General features: G+C 44.0%; 2 protein-coding genes across 2 annotated transcripts; both read left to right on the top strand.

Moving 5' to 3' along the window:
* Positions 1-1,639: 1,639 nt before the first annotated feature.
* Positions 1,640-24,060, top strand: LOC139403165 (CD209 antigen-like protein E). The gene is made up of 6 exons (XM_071146869.1): positions 1,640-1,810; positions 20,673-20,774; positions 22,960-23,130; positions 23,267-23,391; positions 23,530-23,630; positions 23,822-24,060. The coding sequence occupies exons 1-6, from the start codon at positions 1,669-1,671 to the stop codon at positions 23,991-23,993; spliced, it is 813 nt and encodes a 270-aa protein (XP_071002970.1). The 5' UTR covers positions 1,640-1,668; the 3' UTR covers positions 23,994-24,060.
* On the top strand, positions 7,052-9,118 carry LOC139403166 (CD209 antigen-like protein C). The gene is made up of 6 exons (XM_071146870.1): positions 7,052-7,238; positions 7,294-7,395; positions 7,503-7,664; positions 7,784-7,926; positions 8,127-8,227; positions 8,557-9,118. The coding sequence occupies exons 1-6, from the start codon at positions 7,052-7,054 to the stop codon at positions 8,696-8,698; spliced, it is 837 nt and encodes a 278-aa protein (XP_071002971.1). The 3' UTR covers positions 8,699-9,118.
* Positions 24,061-24,375: the final 315 nt, after the last annotated feature.

Below are 24,375 nucleotides of genomic sequence, written 5' to 3'. Positions count from 1 at the left end.
ACCAATTCAGAAATTGAACAGATTATAAATGTTTTATGATTTAATAAAATGATGTTATTGATGTTTAAAATAAAGCCTTTATCTGTATATGTCCTGTTGTACTTTATCCATGGATGAAACGTGTCCTGTGTTTTCAGGACAGATGCAGTACATAAGACCTACATAGAATGTGAATAATGACATTAAGGCTATGTCTCAAATGGCACCATATTCCCTGTATAGTGCACTACCTTTAACCAGGGTCCATCACTATGTAGGAAATAGGGTTCCATTTGGGACACAGTAAGTTTAGGGAAGTTATTGCTGGAACACCTATTGTATTGTAATTGCAGTTGATTTCAGCATGCGTTGCTGTGCCAACACATTTTAGGCCATACCACTGACTTCCTTTAATAACAGCTTCCTGTCTGTCTGTCTCAAATGAAATGTTATTGGTCACATACACATGGTTAGCAGATGTTAATGCGAGTGTAGCGAAATGCCTGTGCTTCTAGTTCCGACCATGCAATAATATCTAACAAGTAATCTAACAATTTCACAAGTACATTTTACACACAAGTGTAAAGGAATGAATAAGAATATGTACATATAAATACATGGATGAGCGATGGCCGAACGGCATAGGCAAGTTGCAGTAGATGGTATAGAGTACAGTATATACATATGAGATGAGTCATGTAGGATATGTAAACATTATATAAAGTGGCATTGTTTAAAGTGACACATACATTTCATCAAGTTTTTAATTATTAAAGTGGCTAGAGATTTGAGTCAGTATGTTGGCAGCAGACACTCAATGTTAGTGATGGCTGTTTAACAGTCTGATGGCCTTGAGATAGAAGCTGTTTTTCAGTCTCTCGGTCCCAGATTTGATGCACCTGTCCTGACCTCGCCTTCTGGATGATAGCAGGATGAACAGGCAGTGACTCGGGTAGTTGTTGTCCTTGATGATCTTTTTGGCCTTCCTGTGACATCGGGTGGTGTAGGTGTCCTGGAGGGCAGGTAGTTTGCCCCCGGTTATGCGTTGTGCAGACCTCACTACCCTCTAGAGAGCCTTGCGGTTGTGGGCGGAGCAGTTGCCGTACCAGGCGGTGATACAGCCCGACAGGATGCTCTCGATTGTGCGTCTGTAAAAGTTTGTGAGTGTTTTTGGTGACAAGCCGAATTTCTTCAGCCTCCTGAGATAGAAGAGGCACAGTTGCGCCTTCTTCACCACTCTGTCTGTGTGGGTGGACCATGTCAGTTTGTCCGTGATGTGTACGCCGAGGAACTTAAAACTTTCCACCTTCTCCACTACTGTCCCGTCGATGTGGATAGGGGGGGTGCTCCCTCTGCTGTTTCCTGATGTCCACGATCATCTCCTTTATTTTGTTGATGTTGAGTGTGAGTTTATTTTCCTGACACCACACTCCGAGGGCCCTCACCTCCTCCCTGTAGGCTGTCTCGTTGTTGTTGGTAATCAAGCCTACCACTGTAGTGTCGTCACTGGTGGGAGTCACGTGGTGGCCAGTATTGTGTTAATATCACACTGTGGTTGACTGATAAAGAGTTCCACTTCCATAAATCACACAGACACAGGACAGTGCAGGGAGAAGACACAGGTACAGATGTGCATTAGAGTTGAGGTTAGAAGTAGAAGTTACTGTATTTGACCACAAGTTTGTAAAGATGTCAGAGGGAGTCTATGAAAACCCAGAACCATTTAAAGACGATGAGCCTGATACAATGAAGAACACAGACATTGATGACCAAATATATAACAACTTAAGAGCCTTCAAGTCCAGTCCAAGAGATGGAGGTGTTGCTTCAGGTAAGATTGCACTCATGCTCTCACACACACACGCACACACACACATACACACACACACACACACACACACACACACACACACACACAATATATTAAACAAGTGTTATAACCCTGTAGTACTCTAGCTTTATTTGTCCCAATCCTGGATGAAACAGTAAAACACATTACCAAAGATCTTTAATCATTTGTGATTCAGTACATGTTCAGTGGTGGAAAAGACCCTCTGGAGTTGCTGCAGTGTGTCTGGGGCTGCTGTGTGTTCTAATAATCTTTGAAAGTCAGTCTTTGTTGTCAAGTTACATATAAGCACAATATCAAATGATCATATTTGATTGTTGTTCCCCCACATGGGTCCCAAAAGAGGGAAGTGAAGTGGATGTTTCCTGTCACTCAACCAGCTGTCACTCAAAATCTCCTCGACCAATCAGGTTCCTTAAGAGAGAGGGAGGCAGGTCGTCTAGCGGTTGAGATTGTTTGGCCTTAACCTTTTGGTTACTGGCCAAAGGTTGAAATCCCGAGCTGACTACGTAAAAAATCTGTCGATATGCCCTTGAGCAAGGCACTTAACCCTAATGGCTCCTGTACATCTTTCTGGATAAGAGCGTCTGCTAAATAACTAAAATGTAAATGTAGAGGAGAGCCCCGGTGGTTACTGTTGTCATCTCATCCTCACTGGTTAAGACTACCCACCCTCAATATCCACTTAGAGCAGTTTGTAGTGTCACATCTTTTGTCTGGACATTATAATGACCCATGTTTGTAGTCCTGGACCTCCTGAACATGTTGATGTATGGAGGAGTTCTGGAAACTCCCTGAATTATCTTGGGGCTGTTAAATATGATATTTAATATATGTTAACAACTAGTCTTTGTTCTCCACTTCCCCTCTATGATCTATATCTTCCTGGTATGATAGTGTCCTGTCCATCATCACAAATAGCAAGTCCCATTCCCTGGACAGGATGACTGTGTTGAGGTGTACTCTGGACAAGATGATCATGTAGAGACATGGAATGGTTTATATTGTGCTGCAGAAATTGGTTTAACAATAAACACTACAACAATCTCTCACACGCACACATACAAATCAAATCAAAGTTTATTTGTCACGTGCGCCGAATACAACAACACCTTACAGTGAAATGCTTCCTTACAGTGTAACGGTTTTCTGTATGAGAAGGAGAGTCGGACCAAAATGCGGCGTGTAGATTGCAGTCCATGTTTATTGTGACTATAGCAACACGAATCTAAATACAAACAGTGCAAAATAATAAACGTAATGAAAACCGAAACAGCCTAAACTGGTGCAAACTAACACTAAGGACAATCACCCACAAACACACAGTGAAACCCAGGCTACCTAAATATGGTTCCCAATCAGAGACAATGACTAACACCTGCCTCTGATTGAGAACCATATCAGGCCAGACATAGAAATAGACAAACAAGACATCCAACATAGAATGCCCACCCAGTTCACGTCCTGACCAACACTAAAACAAGGAAAACACACACGAACGATGGTCAGAACGTGACAGTACCCCCCCTCCAAGGTGCGGACTCCGGACGCACAACTTAAACCTATGGGGGAGGGTGTGGGTGGGCATCTGTCCGCGGTGGCGGCTCTGGCGCTGGACGTGGACCCCACTCCATAACAGTTTTAGTCCACCTCCTTAGCGTCCCTAGATAGGTTACCCTCCTTAAAGACCGCTCGGGACAGAGGGGCAGATCGGGACAGAGGTAGCTCGGGACTGATGGGTAGCTCAGCACTGAGAGGAAGCTCAGCACTGAGAGGAAGCTCAGGCAGGTGGTTGGATCCGGCAGATCCTGGCTGGCTGGCGGATCCGGAAGATCCTGGCTGACTGGCGGATCCGGAAGAGTCTGGTCGACTGGCGGATCCGGAAGAGTCTGGTCGACTGGCGGATCCGGAAGAGTCTGGTCGACTGGCGGATCCGGAAGAGTCTGGTCGACTGGCGGATCTGGAAGAGTCTGGTCGACTGGCGGATCTGGAAGAGTCTGGTCGACTGGCGGATCTGGAAGAGTCTGGTCGACTGGCGGATCTGGAAGAGTCTGGTCGACTGGCGGATCTGGAAGAGTCTGGTCGACTGGCGGATCTGGAAGAGTCTGGTCGGCTGGCGGATCTGGAAGAGTCTGGTCGGCTGGCGGATCTGGAAGAGTCTGGTCGACTGGCGGATCTGGAAGATTCTGGTCGACTGGCGGATCTGGAAGAGTCTGGTCGACTGGCGGATCTGGAAGAGTCTGGTCGACTGGCAGATCTGGAAGAGTCTGGTCGACTGGCAGATCTGGAAGAGTCTGGTCGACTGGCAGATCTGGAAGAGTCTGGTCGACTGGCAGATCTGGAAGAGTCTGGTCGACTGGCAGATCTGGAAGAGTCTGGTCGACTGGCAGATCTGGAAGAGTCTGGTCGACTGGCAGATCTGGAAGAGTCTGGTCGACTGGCAGATCTGGAAGAGTCTGGTCGACTGGCAGATCTGGAAGAGTCTGGTCGACTGGCAGATCTGGAAGAGTCTGGTCGACTGGCAGATCTGGAAGAGTCTGGTCGACTGGCAGATCTGGAAGAGTCTGGTCGACTGGCTGCTCTAGCTGCTCCATGCTGACTGGCTGCTCCATGATGACTGGCAGCTCTGGCTGCTCCATGCTGACTGGCTGCTCCATGCTGACTGGCAGCTCTGGCTGCTCCATGCTGACTGGCTGCTCCATGCTGACTGGCTGCTCCATGCTAACTGGCAGCTCTGGCGGCTCCTTGCAGACTGGCAGCTCTGGCGGCTCCTTGCAGACTGGCAGCTCTGGCGGCATCCTGCAGAAAGGCAGCTCTGGCGGCTCCTTGCAGACTGGCAGCTCCTTGCAGACTGGCAGCTCTATGCAGACTGGCAGCTCTATGCAGACTGGCAGCTCCTTGCAGACTGGCAGCTCCTTGCAGACTGGCAGCTCCTTGCAGACTGGCAGTTCTGAACAGGCGGGAGACTCCGGCAGCGCTGTAGAGAAGGAAGGCTCTAACAGCGCTGGACAGGCGAGGCGCACTGTAGGCCTGATGCGTGGTGCTGGCACTGGTGGTACTGGGCCGAGGACACGCACAGGAAGCCTGGTGCGGGGAGCTGCTACCGGAGGGCTGGGGTGTGGAGGTGGTACTGGAAAAACCGGACCGTGCAGGCGCACTGGAGCTCTTGAGCACCGAGCCTGCCCAACCTTACCTGGTTGAATGCTCACGGTCGCCCTGCCAGTGCGGCGAGGTGGAATAGCCCGCACTGGGCTATGCAGGCGAACCGGAGACACCGAGCGCAAGGCTGGTGCCATGTAAGCCGGCCCAAGGAGACGCACTGGGGACCAGCTGCGTAGAGCCGGCTTCATGGCATTAGGCTCGACGCTCAATCTAGCCCGGCCGACACGCGGAGCTGGAATATACCGCACCGGGCTATGCACCCGCACTGGAGACACAGTGCGCACCACTGCATAACACGGTGCCTGTCCGGTCTCTCTAGCCCCCCGGTAAGCACAGGGAGTCTGCCCAGGTCTCCTACCTGACGTAGCCATACTCCCTGTTAGCCCCCCCCCAAGAAATGTTTGGTGCTGCCTCTCAGGCTTCCATCCGCTACGTCGTGCTGCCTCCTCATATCTGCGCCTCTCAGCTTTCGCCGCCTCCAGTTCTTCTTTGGGGCGGCGATATTCTCCTGGCTGAGCCCAGGGTCCTCTTCCTTCTAATTCGTCCTCCCATGTCCATACCTCCTCTTTGGGCTGCTCCTGTTGCCTCTTCTCCTGCTGCACCTTTGGGCGGCTACACTCCCCTGGTTTAGCCCAGGGTCCTCTCCCGTCGAGGATTTCCTCCCATGTCCAGAAATCCTTATTGCGCGTCTCCTCGCGCTGCTCCTGCCTGTTGACACGCTGCTTGGTCCTTTTGTGGTGGGTGATTCTGTAACGGTTTTCTGTATGAGAAGGAGAGTCGGACCAAAATGCGGCGTGTAGATTGCAGTCCATGTTTATTGTGACTATAGCAACACGAATCTAAATACAAACAGTGCAAAATAATAAACGTAATGAAAACCGAAACAGCCTAAACTGGTGCAAACTAACACTAAGGACAATCACCCACAAACACACAGTGAAACCCAGGCTACCTAAATATGGTTCCCAATCAGAGACAATGACTAACACCTGCCTCTGATTGAGAACCATATCAGGCCAGACATAGAAATAGACAAACAAGACATCCAACATAGAATGCCCACCCAGTTCACGTCCTGACCAACACTAAAACAAGGAAAACACACACGAACGATGGTCAGAACGTGACATACAGGCTCTAACCAATAGTGCAAAAAAGGTATTAGGTGAACAATAGGTAAGTAAAGAAATAAAACAACAGTAAAAAGACAGTGAAAAATAACAGTAGTGAGGCTATATACAGTAGAGAGGCTATATACAGTAGAGAGGCTATATACAGGCACCGATTAGTCGGGCTGATTGAGGTAGTATGTACATGTAGATATGGTTAAAGTGACTATGCATATCTGATGAACAGAGAGTAGCAGTAGCGTAAAAGAGGGGTTGGCGGGTGGTGGGTGGCGAGTGGCGGGTGGCGGGAAACAATGCTGATAGTCCGGTTAGGCAATGTGCTGGAGCACTGGTTGGTCGGGCCAATTGAGGTAGTATGTAAATGAATGTATAGTTAAAGTGACTATGTATATATGATAAACAGAGCAGCAGCATAAAAGAGGGGTTGGAGGGGGGGCACACAATGCAAATAGTCTGGATAGCCATTTGATTACCTGTTCAGGAGTCTTATGGCTTGGGGGTAAAAACTGTTGAGAAGCCTTTTTGTCCTAGACTTGGCACTCCGGCACCACTTGCCATGCGGTAGTAGAGAGAACAGTCTATGACTGCACACAGTTGAGAGAACAGTCTATGACTGCACACAAGTACACACACAATTGCATACTCAACTATGCGAACTTGTTCTACGTTTTACATTAGCATAACCACAACTACCGTGCAATTTTGTTGATACTTCCGTAGAGTTAACACCTACACCTACACAGACAGAGACACACAGATGACTCAGAGACAGAGACATCACTAGAAGCAGAGACTTAATGTATAGAGGTCTTACAGTTGATGTACGACGCCTCCTGGTGACCATGTTGGAAGACCACCACATTAATTCTAGAAGCAGAGACTTAATGTATAGTAGACCTACATAGAAAGAAAGACCCAGGCATTGTTAAAGATGTCAAAGGTCATCTATACTGAACCAGATATGAACAAGAAGGTCAAGTTTGACAGAGGTGAGATGGAGGAGAGGATTGTGGATATCTACGTCAGTGCAGACACCCTGAGAGACGGTGAGACCAGCACCAAGAGAGAAGAGACAGCAGACTCTGCTCCTAATAATGGTCGAGGAGACCAGAACTCAGGTAAAACACACACACACACTCACAAAACATAACAATATATTATGTGTGTCCACAGAGCTTGATAGCTCAGGGAAGAGACCCTCTGGAGTTGCTGCAGTGTTTCTGGGGCTGCTGTGTGTTCTCCTACTGGCTGGGATCATAGGCCTGTCTGTCTACTGTGAGTTTGTGTCCAAGTTCATTGCTTATCACCCAGTTATAAGAGGTGCTGGTTACTAAGCCAATTTACCTGGTGTTTTACCTAGTAACTCTGTTTATACTTTGTAGATAACAGAGCCATTAAAGATTCTGAAGATAAAAGGAACATCTTGTCCCAGAGTTTCTCCCTTTTTAAAATCAACACAACTTCAGAGAGAGACCAGCTACAGACCAGCTACAACAACCTGACTGAAGAGAAAGGCCATATTCAAGCCAAGCTTTTTGTGATAGGTGAGATATAAACTGTGATAAATTAGAAGTAAAATCAACAATAATTATATATCAATGGGCTTATGAGTATGAAGCTACTGGCTAAGTTTCTCAATTTGTTCATCTTTGCTCTTCAACAGAGCAGCATTGTCAGGAGGGATGGAGATACTCTGACTCCAGTTTGTACTTCCTGTCTACTGAGAAGAAAACCTGGGAGGAGAGCAGACAGGACTGTCTGGAGAGAGGAGCAGACCTGGTGATCATAAACAGCGATAAGGAACAGGTGAGAGAGAGAGAGAGAGAGAGAGAGAGAGAGAGAGAGAGAGAGAGAGAGAGAGAGAGAGAGAGAGAGAGAGAGAGAGAGAGAGAGAGAGAGAGAGAGGAGAGAAGGAGAGACGGAGCAAATATTACTTTTCATCAGTACACTAATACGTGTGCTGTATTTTTTAAATGTATTAAAATGTACATTATCTTTATCAACAGACATTTGTCTTCAACCTCCACCTGAGAGTCTGGATTGGTCTGACTGACTCTGTTACTGAGGGGACCTGGAAGTGGGTGGACGGCACATCACTGACCACAGGGTGAGAGATTAGACCATTTTACCTTGGGATATGGTGATAAAAAACAACAATGATATTTTGCTATTAATCATGTTCATCAAAATGTGTGTTTCTGATCATGGATGTCATTCAATGAGAACTATAGATGTATCACAGAAATCAAATAATATTTTCAGAATAAAATGTCATTATATAAAAATAAATATCATTGTAAATGGCCCATTCTGTATAATGGTATGATCATCTTACAAAATGTGTCTTTAAAACTGTTAAAACATAGGACTATGTCTATAATTGAGGAGGATGTTTGTACCACAGTGTCTGACGGTCTGGATCTCTGTGTTGTCCAGGTACTGGGGGAAAGGACAGCCTGATAATTATGGGCAGGAGGACTGTGCTGAGATATACTTTAGAAAAGATGACCCTGTAACAACATGGAATGATGGCAAATGTGGCGCAAATAACAGCTGGATCTGTGAGAAAGTGGTGTAACAATCCCTCTCGCTCTATCTCTCTCTCATATACAGTGTATATATATTGATTGTTGGATACAGTGCTGAATGGTTAAGTGATGATTCCACCTGGTGGTTAAAGTGAAAAGTTGTATTACAGAGTTGCCTACGGGCTCTTTTTCAATGAGACCTTACTCAATTCCTCCTCACATCCTCTCTCTTCGACTCCTTCTCCAAACACATTAGAGAATACAATCCTAGGGGAGGGACCTTGGACCTTCTCCTCTAATAGGGTTGAGAAGGAGGGGAGGAGATGGGAGGAGAAGAGACAAGAGGAGAGGAATCTAGGCTAATTGAGATAGAGCCTTAGTGTCAGAGAGAGAGGAGGAAGAAGAACATTAAGAGAATGAGGAAGAGAAAAAGTGATTGTTGTGTTTAGATTTAGAGGAGAATATGTAGACATACTGTACTCTGTAAAATGCTTCTTCCTTATTTGTATTAGAAACATGTCATGTGATTTGCAGTAGGTTTATGCTTAGTAAAAAAAAAGAAAAGTGGGACCAATTATTAACCTGTGATTATCACTTTAATAATAAGAATAACAAAGTCACAGATTAATAAATAAAGGAACAATGTTCTTTAACAAGGTCGACTAGCTTCCTGATTGAATGTGATTGGATATTTTAAACAGTGTGACCTTGACACACACAGAGGGCAGAACAGTACTGAGAGGAAACACACACACAAAAAACGATGCTAATGAAAGGTGAGAATGACTCACAACCTTCACTGTACAAGAGACTGCGTGTTGGTGACCAATGGCAACACCAAGCACAATGCAACAGTGGATCTGCCTGCTACACACTCATCATGGTGTCTATCTGCTGTTGTGTCTCTTCCTGGAGGTTGCTGTCTGTTCAAACCACTGGTTAAGGTGTGAAGTTCTCCCTACACATGTAACACTACGTTCTCAGACCCAACAGACTGATAAACTAAAGCAGCTGTTTAACAGGATATAAAACATAATGTACTGTCTGTTGTACTGTGTGTAGATACATAAAGTACAACAGTATATTTTAAGGGGGCAATTAGAATTAGCCTTTATATAGAGCAGTCTGGGGAGATTTATGCTAATGTAGACAGGAAGAGCTGTGGACAGGATACTGTGAACGGGAGCATAAATGGTGAAACCTCAAGCTGGGGACACTGGTAAATACACTGTAGTCATAGTGACACAGAGACATGGAAGTCTAAACCAATAGTTATTATTCTGCCAATGCCACACAAACTATTTAACTTATGTTAATGTGATGAGGTTGGCTGATGCCCCATGCTCCAAGGCTTCAAAAGTCAACTGAGTAAAATAAACTGTAACAAACAGATGATTAATATTCAAAAACAGAATACAATGTGTCTTCCAAATGAAGGTACCTTACTTCACAAGGGACGCTTTTGAAATGACATACTTGTGGAAATTGATACATGAAATGTTAAATACTACAGCTCGTAAATGAAACGTTGTTCCTTTAAGACTAGAGGTTAAATGTTCTGAAATGTTCGAGGCTCTGTATTTTAGGATTTATACTACCTGCAGAAACATACATGTTCATGTTCATAAAGACCTATGTAACTCGCAATGGTGTATTTCCAGCCTGGTCTCAAAGCAATTCGTATTATTCTGTACGTAAATCCAAGACACACAATTTAGTATGATATGTTACGTTTCATATGGTGTGTATCAATTTGTGGATGCCCGTCATCCATTTTGTATGATATGTTACGAATTTGCAGTACTTAAAATATACCATGAATTTGCTAAATATATGATTGGTTATGAATTCTACTAACATTAGCTAGCTGGCTAACGTTAGCAAGGCTAGGAGATAACTGTAACTGGTCACTATATTTCCTGTTGCTGAGAGAAGTTGTAGCTTTGATTAATTATTTAATTAATTAAAGGAAGCCTTTTCCTTATAGATGACCTGTTGTACTTGTACCTTACATCCATGGACAAAAAGTGGCTTGTGTTTTCAGGTCAGATGCGGTGCATAAGGCCTACATAGAATGTGAAAAATGACATTAAGTGTACGTCTCAAATGGCACCATATTCTATTGTTTCGTGCACTAATTTTGACCAGGGTTCATCACTATGTAGGAAATAGGGTTCTATTTGGGACACAGAGTTTAGGGAGGTTATTGCTGGAGCACCTATTGTATTGTAATTTCAGTTGATTTCAACATGTGTTGCTGAGTCAAATCATATTTAGCCATACCACTGATTTTCTTTAATAACAGATTCCTGTCTGTATGTCTGTCAGTGGTTAGTGGTTATTAGCAGACCTGGGCCACGTATTCATTAGGTCACACCAGAGGAAACATGTTTTACAACTGCAAATGAAAACATGCCATTCTTATTGGACAGGTACATTTAGTCTCTCCCTGTTTCCATTTGCTTTCTTCCGTTTGGTGCCTAATGAATATGACCCACATACTTTAGCTGTGCTTGGTTGAGCTTGCCTGGCTTAAAGGAACCAATAGAATTGTCCCAAAAGCTCAAAGTATTTCAACGATTTCAAATAGTATTTAAACCAGGGTCTGGTTGTTTGTCATTTTTAAAATCATCCAGAGACATTATTAAGATACATCCAATGTGTTAATCAGTGATATCGAGTAGTAAGAGATCATAAAAGAGGGTGTGTCTGGTGTATGTATTTGTATTGATCATGGATCCCCATTAGTTCCTGTCAAGACAGCAGCTACTCTTCCTGGGGTTTATTATGGATCCCCATTATTTCCTGTCAAGGCAGCAGCTACTCCTCCTGGGGTTTATTATGGATCCCCATTAGTTCCTGCCAAGACAGCAGCTGCTCCTCCTGGGGTTTATTATGGATCCCCAATAGTTCCTGCCAAGACAGCAGCTACTCTTCCTTAGGTTTATTATGGATCCCCATTAGTTCCTGCCAAGACAGCAGCTACTCCTCCTGGGGTTTATTATGGATCCCCATTAGTTCCTGTCAAGGCAGCAGCTACTCCTCCTGGGGTTTATTATGGATCCCCATTAGTTCCTGTCAAGACAGCAGCTACTCTTCCTGGGGTTTATTATGGATCCCCATTAGTTCCTGTCAAGGCAGCAGCTACTCTTCCTGGGGTTTATTATGGATCCCCATTAGTTCCTGTCAAGGCAGCAGCTACTCCTCCTGGGGTTTATTATGGATCCCCATTAGTTCCTGCCAAGACAGCAGCTACTCTTCCTTAGGTTTATTATGGATCCCCATTAGTTCCTGCCAAGGCAGCAGCTACTCTTTCTGAGGTTTATTATGGATACCCATTAGTTCCTGCCAAGACAGCAGCTACTCTTCCTGGGGTTTATTATGGATCCCCATTAGTTCCTGTCAAGGCAGCAGCTACTCTTCCTGGGGTTTATTATGGATCCCCATTAGTTCCTGTCAAGGCAGCAGCTACTCCTCCTGGGGTTTATTATGGATCCCCATTAGTTCCTGTCAAGGCAGCAGCTACTCTTCCTGAGGTTTATTATGGATACCCATTAGTTCCTGCCAAGACAGCAGCTACTCTTCCTGGGGTTTATTATGGATCCCCATTAGTTCCTGTCAAGGCAGCAGCTACTCTTCCTGGGGTTTATTATGGATCCCCATTAGTTCCTGTCAAGGCAGCAGCTACTCTTCATGGGGTTTATTATGGATCCACATTAGTTCCTGCCAAGGCAGCAGATACTCCTCCTGGGGTTTATTAAGGATCCCCATTAGTTCCTGCCAAGACAGCAGCTACTCTTCCTGGGGTTTATTATGGATCCCCATTAGTTCCTGTCAAGGCAGCAGCTACTCCTCCTGGGGTTTATTATGGATCCCCATTAGTTCCTGTCAAGGCAGCAGCTACTCCTCCTGGGGTTTATTATGGATCCCCATTAGTTCCTGTCAAGGCAGCAGCTACTCCTCCTGGGGTTTATTATGGATCCCCATTAGTTCCTGTCAAGGCAGCAGCTACTCCTCCTGGGGTTTATTATGGATCCCCATTAGTTCCTGTCAAGGCAGCAGCTACTCCTCCTGGGGTTTATTATGGATCCCCATTAGTTCCTGTCAAGGCAGCAGCTAGTCCTCCTGGGGTTTATTATGGATCCCCATTGGTTCCTGTCAAGGCAGCAGCTACTCCTCCTGGGGTTTATTATGGATCCCCATTAGTTCCTGTCAAGACAGCAGCTACTCCTCCTGGGGTTTATTATGGATCCCCATTAGTTCCTGTCAAGACAGCAGCTACTCCTCCTGGGGTTCATTATGGATCCCCATTAGTTCCTGTCAAGGCAGCAGCTACTCCTCCTGGGGTTTATTATGGATCCCCATTAGTTCCTGTCAAGGCAGCAGCTACTCCTCCTGGGGTCTGTCAAAATTAAGAAAAAAACTATTTGAACAACATTACAATACATTCACAACAGATTTCACAACACATTAAGTGTGTTCCCTCAGGCTCCTAATCTACTACAACATATCTACAACACAAAATCCATGTGTACGTGTGTGTATAGTGCCTATGTCAACTAGTGTGTGTATGTTTCTATGTTTGTGTTGCTTCGCAGTATGTGGGTGGAACTTCCCCCAGTAGACCAGGAAGTTATTCAGGAATCAAAGAACAACGTGAAAAGAAGAAGAAAAAAGTGTCGCAACTTTAACAAGCCAGGACATGTTACTGTATAACCAGCCAGGACATGTTACTGTATAACCAGCCAGGACATGTTACTGTATAACCAGCCAGGAAATGTTACTGTATAACCAGCCAGGACATGTTACTGTATAACCAGCCAGGACATGTTACTGTATAACCAGCCAGGACATGTTACTGTATAACCAGACAGGACATGTTACTGTATAACCAGCCAGGACACGTTACTGTATAACCAGCCAGGACATGTTACTGTATAACCAGCCAGGACATGTTACTGTATAACCAGCCAGGACATGTTACTGTATAACCAGACAGGACATGTTACTGTATAACCAGACAGGACATGTTACTGTATAACCAGCCAGGACATGTTACTGTATAACCAGCCAGGACATGTTACTGTATAACCAGACAGGACATGCTACTGTATAACCAGACAGGACATGTTATTGTACAACCAGCCAGGACATGTTACTGTATAACCAACCAGGACATGTTACTGTATAACCAGCCAGGACATGTTACTGTATGACCAGACAGGACATGTTACTGTATAACCAGCCAGGACATGTTACTGTATAACCAGCCAGGACATGTTACTGTATAACCAGACAGGACATGTTACTGTATAACCAGCCAGGACATGTTACTGTATAACCAGCCAGGACATGTTACTGTATAACCAGACAGGACATGTTACTGTATAACCAGCCAGAACATGTTACTGTATAACCAGCCAGGACATGTTACTGTATAACCAGCCAGGACATGTTACTGTATAACCAGCCAGGACATGTTACTGTATAACCAACCAGGACATGTTACTGTATAACCAGCCAGGACATGTTACTGTATAACCAGCCAGGACATGTTACTGTATAACCAGCCAGGGGCATGTTACTGTATAACCAACCAGGACATGTTACTGTATAACCAGCCAGGACATGTTACTGTATAACCAGCCAGGACATGTTACTGTATAACCAGCCAGGACATGTTACTGTATAACCAGCCAGGACATGTTACTGTATAACCAGCCAGGACATGTTACTGTATAACCAGCCAGGACATGTTACTGTATAACCAGCCAGGACATGTTACTGTATAACCAGCCAGGACATGTTACTGTATAACCAGCCAGGACATGTTACTGTATAACCAGACAGGACATGTTACTGTATAACCAGCCAGGACATGTTACTGTATAACCAGCCAGGACATGTTACTGTATAACCAGCCAGGACATGTTACTGTATAACCAGCCAGGACATGTTACTGTATAACCAGCCAGGACATGTTACTGTATAACCAGACAGGACATGTTACTGTATAACCAGCCAGGACATGTTGCTGTATAACCAGCCAGGACATGTTACTGTATAACCAGACAGGACATGTTACTGTTTAACCAGACAGGACATGTTACTGTATAACCAGACAGGACATGTTACTGTATAACCAGCCAGGACATGTTACTGTATAACCAGCCAGGACATGTTACTGTATAACCAGACAGGACATGTTACTGTATAACCAGCCAGGACATGTTACTGTATAACCAGCCAGGACATGTTACTGTATAACCAGCCAGGACATGTTACTGTATAACCAGCCAGGACATGTTACTGTATAACCAGCCAGGACATGTTACTGTATAACCAGCCATGACATGTTACTGTATAACCAGACAGGACATGTTACTGTATAACCAGACAGGACATGTTACTGTATAACCAGCCAGGACATGTTACTGTATAACCAGCCAGGACATGTTACTGTATAACCAGACAGGACATGTTACTGTATAACCAGACAGGACATGTTACTGTATAACCAGACAGGTCATGTTACTGTATAACCAGCCAGGACATGTTACTGTATAACCAGCCAGGACATGTTACTGTATAACCAGCCAGGACATGTTACTGTATAACCAGACAGGACATGTTACTGTATAACCAGCCAGGACATGTTACCGTATAACCAGCCAGGACATGTTACTGTATAACCAGCCAGGACATGTTACTGTATAACCAGCCAGGACATGTTACTGTATAACCAGCCAGGACATGTTACTGTATAACCAGACAGGACATGTTACTGTATAACCAGCCAGGACATGTTACTGTATAACCAACCAGGACATGTTACTGTATAACCAGCCAGGACATGTTACTGTATAACCAGCCAGGACATGTTACTGTATAACCAGCCAGGACATGTTACTGTATAACAAGCCAGGACATGTTACTGTATAACCAGCCAGGACATGTTACTGTATAACCAGACAGGACATGTTACTGTATAACCAGACAGGACATGTTACTGTATAACCAGACAGGACACGTTACTGTATAACCAGCCAGGACATGTTACTGTATAACCAGGACATGTTACTGTATAACCAGCCAGGACATGTTACTGTATAACCAGCCAGGACATGTTACTGTATAACCAGCCAGGACATGTTACTGTATAACCAGCCAGGACATGTTACTGTATAACCAGACAGGACACGTTACTGTATAACCAGCCAGGACATGTTACTGTATAACCAGGACATGTTACTGTATAACCAGCCAGGACATGTTACTGTATAACCAGCCAGGACATGTTACTGTATAACCAGACAGGACATGTTACTGTATAACCAGACAGGACATGTTACTGTATAACCAGACAGGACATGTTACTGTATAACCAGCCAGGACATGTTACTGTATAACCAGCCAGGACATGTTACTGTATAACCAGCCAGGACATGTTACTGTATAACCAGCCAGGACATGTTACTGTATAACCAGCCAGGACATGTTACTGTATAACCAGCCAGGACATGTTACTGTATAACCAGCCAGGACATGTTACTGTATAACCAGACAGGACATGTTACTGTATAACCAGCCAGGACATGTTACTGTATAACCAGCCAGGACATGTTACTGTATAACCAGCCAGGACATGTTACTGTATAACCAGCCAGGACATGTTACTGTATAACCAGCCAGGACATGTTACTGTATAACCAGCCAGGACATGTTACTGTATAACCAGCCAGGACATGTTACTGTATAGCCAGCCAGGACATGTTACTGTATAACCAGCCAGGACATGTTACTGTATAACCAGCCAGGACATGTTACTGTATAACCAGCCAGGACATGTTACTGTATAACCAGACAGGACATGTTACTGTATAACCAGCCAGGACATGTTACTGTATAACCAGACAGGACATGTTACTGTATAACCAGCCAGGACATGTTACTGTATAACCAGGATGTGTTACTGTATAACCAGCCAGGACATGTTACAGTATAACCAGCCAGGACATGTTACTGTATAACCAGACAGGACATGTTACTGTAGAACCAGCCAGGACATGTTACTGTTAACCAGACAGGACATGTTACTGCCAGGACATACTTATCATGCAATAAAATGCAAATGAATTACTTAAAAATCATACAATGTGATTTTCTGGATTTTTGTTGTCTCTCACAGTTGAAGTGTACCTATGATAAAAATTACAGACATCTACATGCTTTGTAAGTAGGAAAACCTGCAAAATCGGCAGTGTATCAAATACTTGTTCTCCCCACTGTATGTTAAAAACAAAAAGAAAGGCCAGATACAACACCCTTGCTGAATAGAGAAACCAGCTAGTTCTGATGTGATATATTTTAGTGAGCAACATCTTCTTTATTGTTGTTGAAGATAACGTCTCAAATAACTCAGAGACCAGATACAACAACCTGACTAAAGAAAGACCAGCTAGAGACCCGTTGCAACACCCTGACTAAAGAAAGACGAGGTACAGACCAGTTATAACAACCTGACTACAGAGAGAGCCCAGCTACAGACCAGTTATAACACCCTGACTAAAGAAAGGCGAGGAACAGACCAGTTATAACACCCTGACTAATGAGAGAGCGCAGCTACAGACCAGTTACAACAATCTGACTACAGAGAGACCAGCTAGAGACCAGTTACAAACATCTGACTAGAGAGAGACCAGCTACAGAGGGAGAGAGATGGTACTACATCTTCACCAAAACCTGGACAGCAGACAGGACTGTATCAAGAGAGACCTGGGGCCTCATTTATCAATACTACATTAGAACTGAATTTAGAATGTTGGTAAGAATAGAAAAAGTTAGATTTAACAAACAATCCTACCAGCATCATAAGCACACCAATAGGAGATAACCTTTGATAAATACCAAATTGTCCTCAGCCTCAGTGCTCTTGCACAACCTTGGCTAGTTGGATATAGAAATGCCTCTAATTAACCATATATGGTCAAAATAAACCCTTTAAAGCCCATGGGAATATACAACGTCGTACCATGAAATACAGTTGTAGTGTCAGATTGAGTACAACCAACAGGTTTTATTTGTCTCACTCAGTTGTGGTTTGAACAATAAAATATCGACACAGCTACAAAGAGAGGACCAGTTGGACAATTCAAGTTAATTTATTTAACCAGGCAAGTCAGTTAAGAACAAATTCTTATTTTCAATGATGACCTAGAAACAGTGGTTTAACTGCCTGTTCAGGTGCAGGTGCACACTGCTGTCACTTGACGTGCAACAGAATGGCATGTTTTTGCTTTTCTTAGGTAGGTCTTAAATCCTCGAAAAGATACAACATGATTGGTTTTGGCAAATTATATCTGATGAGCCAATCTGTGCTTTCTCTAAAAAAAAGTCTCTAAAAACGCGCTCTGCTAAATGCAGCGTGTGACAAACCTTCTAACAGAGCAACATCAGGCATCTCTAATTCCATTTCCATTATCTCAGTCTTAGAGTATTTCTACAATGGTTTCACTTTAACACATGTCTCTAATTGAACATATTACCCTACTTTATATTGATTATTATCCTAACAAATGCACTGATGTGGTGAAATTATATATATTTATTCTGTCAAGATCTGTTGCATTAATTCACAATGGAAGTAGAACTACATTATTACTCACACAATTTCAACATATATTTTCCCCATATTTGACAAGCAGTTCCCTTATTCCACCACTTGGCACTCATTATTCCTAGCGGATGGTCATGTCTGTGTATAAATTCAAGCAAACATTAATATAAATCTCAGTCTTTGCGTGGAAATGACGCTACGCATGGTTTACTAACAGATTTGTGTCTGTCTGCGGTTGATGAGGCCTCTGGTGATCATTAACCGAGAACAGGAACAGGTGTCAGAGACAGAGAGCTGAGTTCAGTACATAAGATACAACATGAAGTTAGATACAACATACTGACATGACATTAGATATAACATACTGAGGTCAGTACATTCGATACAACATGAAGTCAGTACATTAGACACAACATGAGGTCAGTACATTAGACACAACATGAGGTCAGTATAGTAGACACAACATGAGGTCAGTACATTAGACACAACATGAGGTCAGTATAGTAGACACAACATGAGGTCAGTACATTAGACACAACATGAGGTCAGTACAGTAGACACAACATGAGGTCACTAGACACAACATGAGGTCAGTATAGTAGACACAACAAGAGGTCAGTACATTAGACACAACATGAGGTCAGGACATTAGACACAACACGAGGTCAGTACATTAGACACAACATGAGGTCAGGACATTAGACACAACACGAGGTCAGTACATTAGACACAACATGAGGTCAGGACATTAGACACAACATGAGGTCACTAGACACAGCATGAGGTCAGTACATTAGACACAACATGAGGTCAGGACATTAGACACAACATGAGGTCACTAGACACAGCATGAGGTCAGTACATTAGACACAACATGAGGTCAGTACATTAGACACAACATGAGGTCAGGACATTAGACACAACATGAGGTCACTAGACACAACATGAGGTCAGTACATTAGACACAACATGAGCTCAGTACGATGGACACAACATGAGGTCAGTATATTAGACACACCATGAGGTCAGGACATTAGACACAACATGAGGCCTGTGCAGTAGACGCAACATGAGGTCTGTACGATGGACACAACATGAGGTCAGTACATTAGACACAACATGAGGCCTGTGCAGTAGACACAACATGAGGCCTATGCAGTAGACACAACATGAGGTCTGTACGATGGACACAACATGAGGTCAGTACATTAGACACAACATGAGGCCTGTGCAGTAGACACAACATGAGGCCTATGCAGTAGACACAACATGAGGTCAGCACATTAGACACAACATGAGGCCTATGCAGTAGACACAACATGAGGTCAGCACATTAGACACAACATGAGGCCTATGCAGTAGACACAACATGTGGTCAGGACATTAGACACAACATGAGATCAGTACATTAGACACAACATGAGATCAGTACATTAGACACAACATGAGATCAGTACATTAGACACAACATGAGATCAGTACATTAGACACAACATGAGATCAGTACATTAGACACAACATGAGATCAGTACATTAGACACAACATGAGATCAGTACATTAGACACAACATGTGTTCAGTGCATTAGACGCAACATGAGGCCCGTGCAGTAGACGGAAATTGAGGTCAGGACATTAGACACAACATGAGGTCAGTATAGTAGACACAACATGAAGTTATACAGTTTCTCCTGATGCGTAAGTCCACTGTTCTCAGGAATCATCTATAAAGATAAACTGGTGCAGAAAATCTCCCAACCTCAACCACTATGCTACACTTGTATTATCTTCCTCTTTCTACATTTCCCTTTTATTATGAGGATGACATCATAAACAGTTAGTCGCAGACTCAGAGCAGAGACAGACAAAGACACAGAGCAGAGACAGACACAGACACAGACTCAGACTCAGACTCAGAGCAGAGACAGACACAGACACAGACTCAGAGCAGAGACAGAGACAGATACAGACACAGACTCAGAGCAGAGACAGACACAGACAGAGGGGCAACGATAGCACCAGAACCTGAGTACAGACAGAAAGCACATTAAGTTATTGGAGATGTCTGAGGCCATCTATGCTGTGCCAGATATGACAAAGAAGGTCAAGTTTAACAGAGGTGAGATAAAGGAGAGGATTGTGGATATCTACGTCAGTGCAGATACCCTGAGAGACGGTGAGACCAGCACCAAGAGAGAAGAGACAGTAGACACTGCTCCTAATAATAGACCAGGAGACCAGCATTCAGGTAACACACACACACATACACTCACACACAAATGCAAATAAATGACACACACAATATATTAAACACATGAGATTATCCTGTAGTACTACAGATTTATTTGTCCCAATCCTGGATGATACAGTAAAACACATTACCAAAGATCTTTAATCATTTGTGATTCAGTACATGTTCAGTGGTGGAAGAGACCCTCTGGAGTTGCTGCAGTGTGTCTGGGGCTGCTGTGTGTTCTCCTACTGGCTGGGATCATTGGCCAGTCGTTACAATGTAAGTCTACTGTATATCTATACTAAACAACAAAATGCAACATGCAAACATTTCTAAGATTTTACAGATTTACAGTTCATGTAAATCAATTGAAATAAATAAATTAGGCCCTAATCTATGGATGTCACGTGACTGGCAGAGGATCAGCCATGGGTGGGCCTGGAAGGACATAGGTCCACCCACTTCAGATTAAATCAAATCAAATCGAACGGCATAGGCAAGATGCAGTAGATGGTATCGAGTACAGCATATACATATGAGATGAGTAATGTAGGGTATGTAAACATTATATTAAGTAGCATTGTTTAAAGTGGCTAGTGATGTATTTTACATCAATTCCCATCAATTCCCATTATTAAAGTGGCTGGAGTTGAGTCAGTGTGTTGGCAGCAGCCACTCAATGTTAGTGGTGGCTGTTTAACAGTCTGATAGCCTTGAGATAGAAGCTGTTTTTCAGTCTCTCGGTCCCTGCTTTGATGCACCTGTACTAACCTCGCCTTCTGGATGATAGCGGTGTGAACAGGCAGTCAGGTGGTTGTTGTCCTTGATGATCTTTATGGCCTTCCTGTGACATCGGGTGGTGTAGGTGTCCTGGAGCGCAGGTAGTTTGCCCCCGGTGATGCGTTGTGCAGACCTCACTACCCTCTGGAGAGCCTTACGGTTGTGGGCGGAGCAGTTGCCGTACCAGGCAGTGATACAGCCCAACAGGATGCTCTTGATTGTGATTCTGTAGAAGTTTGTGAGTGCTTTTGGTGACAAGCCATATTTCTTCAGCCTCCTGAGGTTGAAGAGGCGCTGCTGCGCATTCTTCACGACGCTGTCTGTGTGGGTGGACCAATTCAGTTTGTCCGTGATGTGTACGCCGAGGAACTTAAAACTTACTACCCTCTCCACTACTGTCCCATCGATGTGGATAGGGGGGTGCTCCCTCTGCTGTTTCCTGAAGTCCACAATCGTCTCCTTTGATTTGTTGACGTTGAGTGTGAGGTTATTTTCCTGACACCACACTCCGAGGGCCCTCACCTCCTCCCTGTAGACCTTCTCGTCGTTGTTGGTAATCAAGCCTACCACTGTAGTGTCGTCCGCAAACTTGATGATTGAGTTGAAGGCGTGCATGGCCACGCAGTCGTGGGTGAACAGGGAGTACAGGAGAGGGCTCAGAACGCACCCTTGTGGGGCCCCAGTGTTGAGGATCAGCGGGGTGGAGATGTTGTTACCTACCCTCACCACCTGGGGGTGGTCCGTCAGGAAGTCCAGTACCCAGTTTCACAGGGCGGGGTTGTGACCCAGGGTCTTGAGCTTGATGACGAGTTTGGAGGGTACTATGGTGTTAAATGCTGAGCTGTAGTCGATGAACAGCATTCTCACATAGGTATTCCTCTTGTCCAGTTGGGTTAGGGCAGTGTGCAGTGTGGTTGAGATTGCATCGTCTGTGGACCTATTTGGGCGGTAAGCAAATTGGAGTCGGTCTAGGGTGTCAGGTAGGGTGGAGGTGATATGGTCCTTGACTAGTCTCTCAAAGCATTTCATGATGACGGAAGTGAGTGCTACTGGGAGGTAGTCGTTTAGCTCAGTTACCTTAGCCTTCTTGGGAACAGGGACAAGGGTGGTCCTCCTGAAGTATGTGGGAACAGCAGACTGGGATACGGATTGATTGAATATGTCTGTAAACACACCAGCCAGCTGGTCTGCGCATAAACTTGGCAGCCAGATTCCAAAAGGGCTTTATTACATACAGAAATGCTCCTCAGCACCCTCCCTCAGACGATCCAACAGGTGAATAAGCCTGATGTGGAGATCCTGGGCTGCTAAATTCTCTTAAACGACATTAGAGTTAGCTTATGTTAGAGGAATGAACATTCAGCTCTGGTGGACATTCCTGCAGTTTGCATGCCAGTTGCATGCACCCTCAAAACTTGAGACATCTGTGTTGCATTGTGTGGGACAAAAAAAACGTTTTATTGTCCCGAGCACAAGGTACATCTGTATAATGATCAAGCTCACTAACAGGGATGTTAACACATTTGTGCACTTCATTTTAGAGCGTATGAACGTACATGTGACCAACACTTTACGTGTAGCGTTTATATTTTGGTTCAGTGTATATGTAGTTCTTATAATTCAGCTTTAGTAGTTCTGATGTGATATATTTTAGTTAGCAGTTTCTTCTTCATTGTTGTTGCAGACAGCAACGTCTCAAAGAACTCATCTGCAGAGAGAGACCAGCTACAGACCAGTTACAATAACCTGACTAAAGAGAGATACCATCTAGAGACCAAATACAATAACCTGACGAATGAGAGAAACCAACTACAGACTGAGAAAGCGTTTCTTAAAATGAGGCTGACCAAACTCAGTGAGTAAAACTACAGTCATCAATTATCAGTAAAAACACACACCTGATCATTTGTCTTTATTCTTTCATTAAGTATCCAGGGTGATCAGTTGAAGGAAATTAATGTTTCATTTTGTAGAACAAACATGCCCTGAAGGCTGGCAGAAGTTTGAATCCAGTTGGTACTTCCTGTCTACTGAGACTAAAACCTGGAAGGAGAGCAGAGAGGACTGTCTGGAGAGAGGAGCAGACCTGGTGATCATAAACAGTGATAAGGAGCAGGTGAGAGAGAGAGAGAGAGAGAGAGAGAGAGAGAGAGAGAGAGAGAGAGAGAGAGAGAGATAGAGGGAGGATATGGGTGTGCAGGGGGTAGATATGATCAAACATAAGTGTGTATATGTTTATGTCTCTCAACAACAGGAATTTCTCTTCAACCTCAACAAGAGAGTCTGGATTGGTCTGACTGACTCTGTTAATGAGAAGACCTGGAAATGGGTGGACGGCACCCCACTGACCACAGGGTGAGAGATGATAACTAATCTGTCAATAAGGCTACATTCAACCTTTTCATATACCGATTATTGTCATTGATGGCAGCAGTCAACAAAGTTAACTTTAAGATTTAACATTTCTTTATATTATTTTGTCTGACTGTTTTTAACCTTGTAGATAATGGTATTAACCATGATATCTGACTGTTTTTACCCTGTAGGTACTGGTATTACCCACAACCTGATAATGCAGGTCCTACTCAGAACGAGGACTGTGTTGAGATACATAATGACCAGCTTCCTCTAAATGCATGGAACGACTTGTCATGTGACAGCCAACTCAACTGGATTTGTGAGAAAGCGTTTTATCATCACCATGACAACATACTGTAATACATACAGCAGCCTACAGTGCACAGAACTTCCTCCTTCATTCTCTCTCTCTCTCTCTCTCTCTCTCTCTCTCTCTCTCTCTCTCTCTTTCTCTTTCTCCCTCTTTCTCCCTCTTTCTTCCTCCCTCTCCCTCTCCCTCCCGCACGCAAACACATTGTATTTGTTTGTATTAGCATATGAATAAAAGTCCTACTCATTTCCTGAAATTGTAGCTTCCTGTGTCCCAGTAGTTATGTTTGACACGTCATCAGATACAACATGAAGTTAGTACATTTGACTTTGTTTACACTCTGCATGCAGTACATTTCATAATTTCCAATTATAAAACCTTCTTCTTACTTGCTAAAAATATTTACATGCTCCAATTTAGTCCTGGTGATGA

The sequence above is a fragment of the Oncorhynchus clarkii genome, unplaced genomic scaffold (genome assembly GCF_045791955.1).
Source record: "Oncorhynchus clarkii lewisi isolate Uvic-CL-2024 unplaced genomic scaffold, UVic_Ocla_1.0 unplaced_contig_7924_pilon_pilon, whole genome shotgun sequence".
In the NCBI taxonomy this organism is placed as follows: Eukaryota; Metazoa; Chordata; class Actinopteri; order Salmoniformes; family Salmonidae; genus Oncorhynchus; species Oncorhynchus clarkii.
The sequence above is the reverse complement of the archived record's forward strand: the minus strand, read 5'-3'. Positions and strand labels throughout refer to the sequence as shown.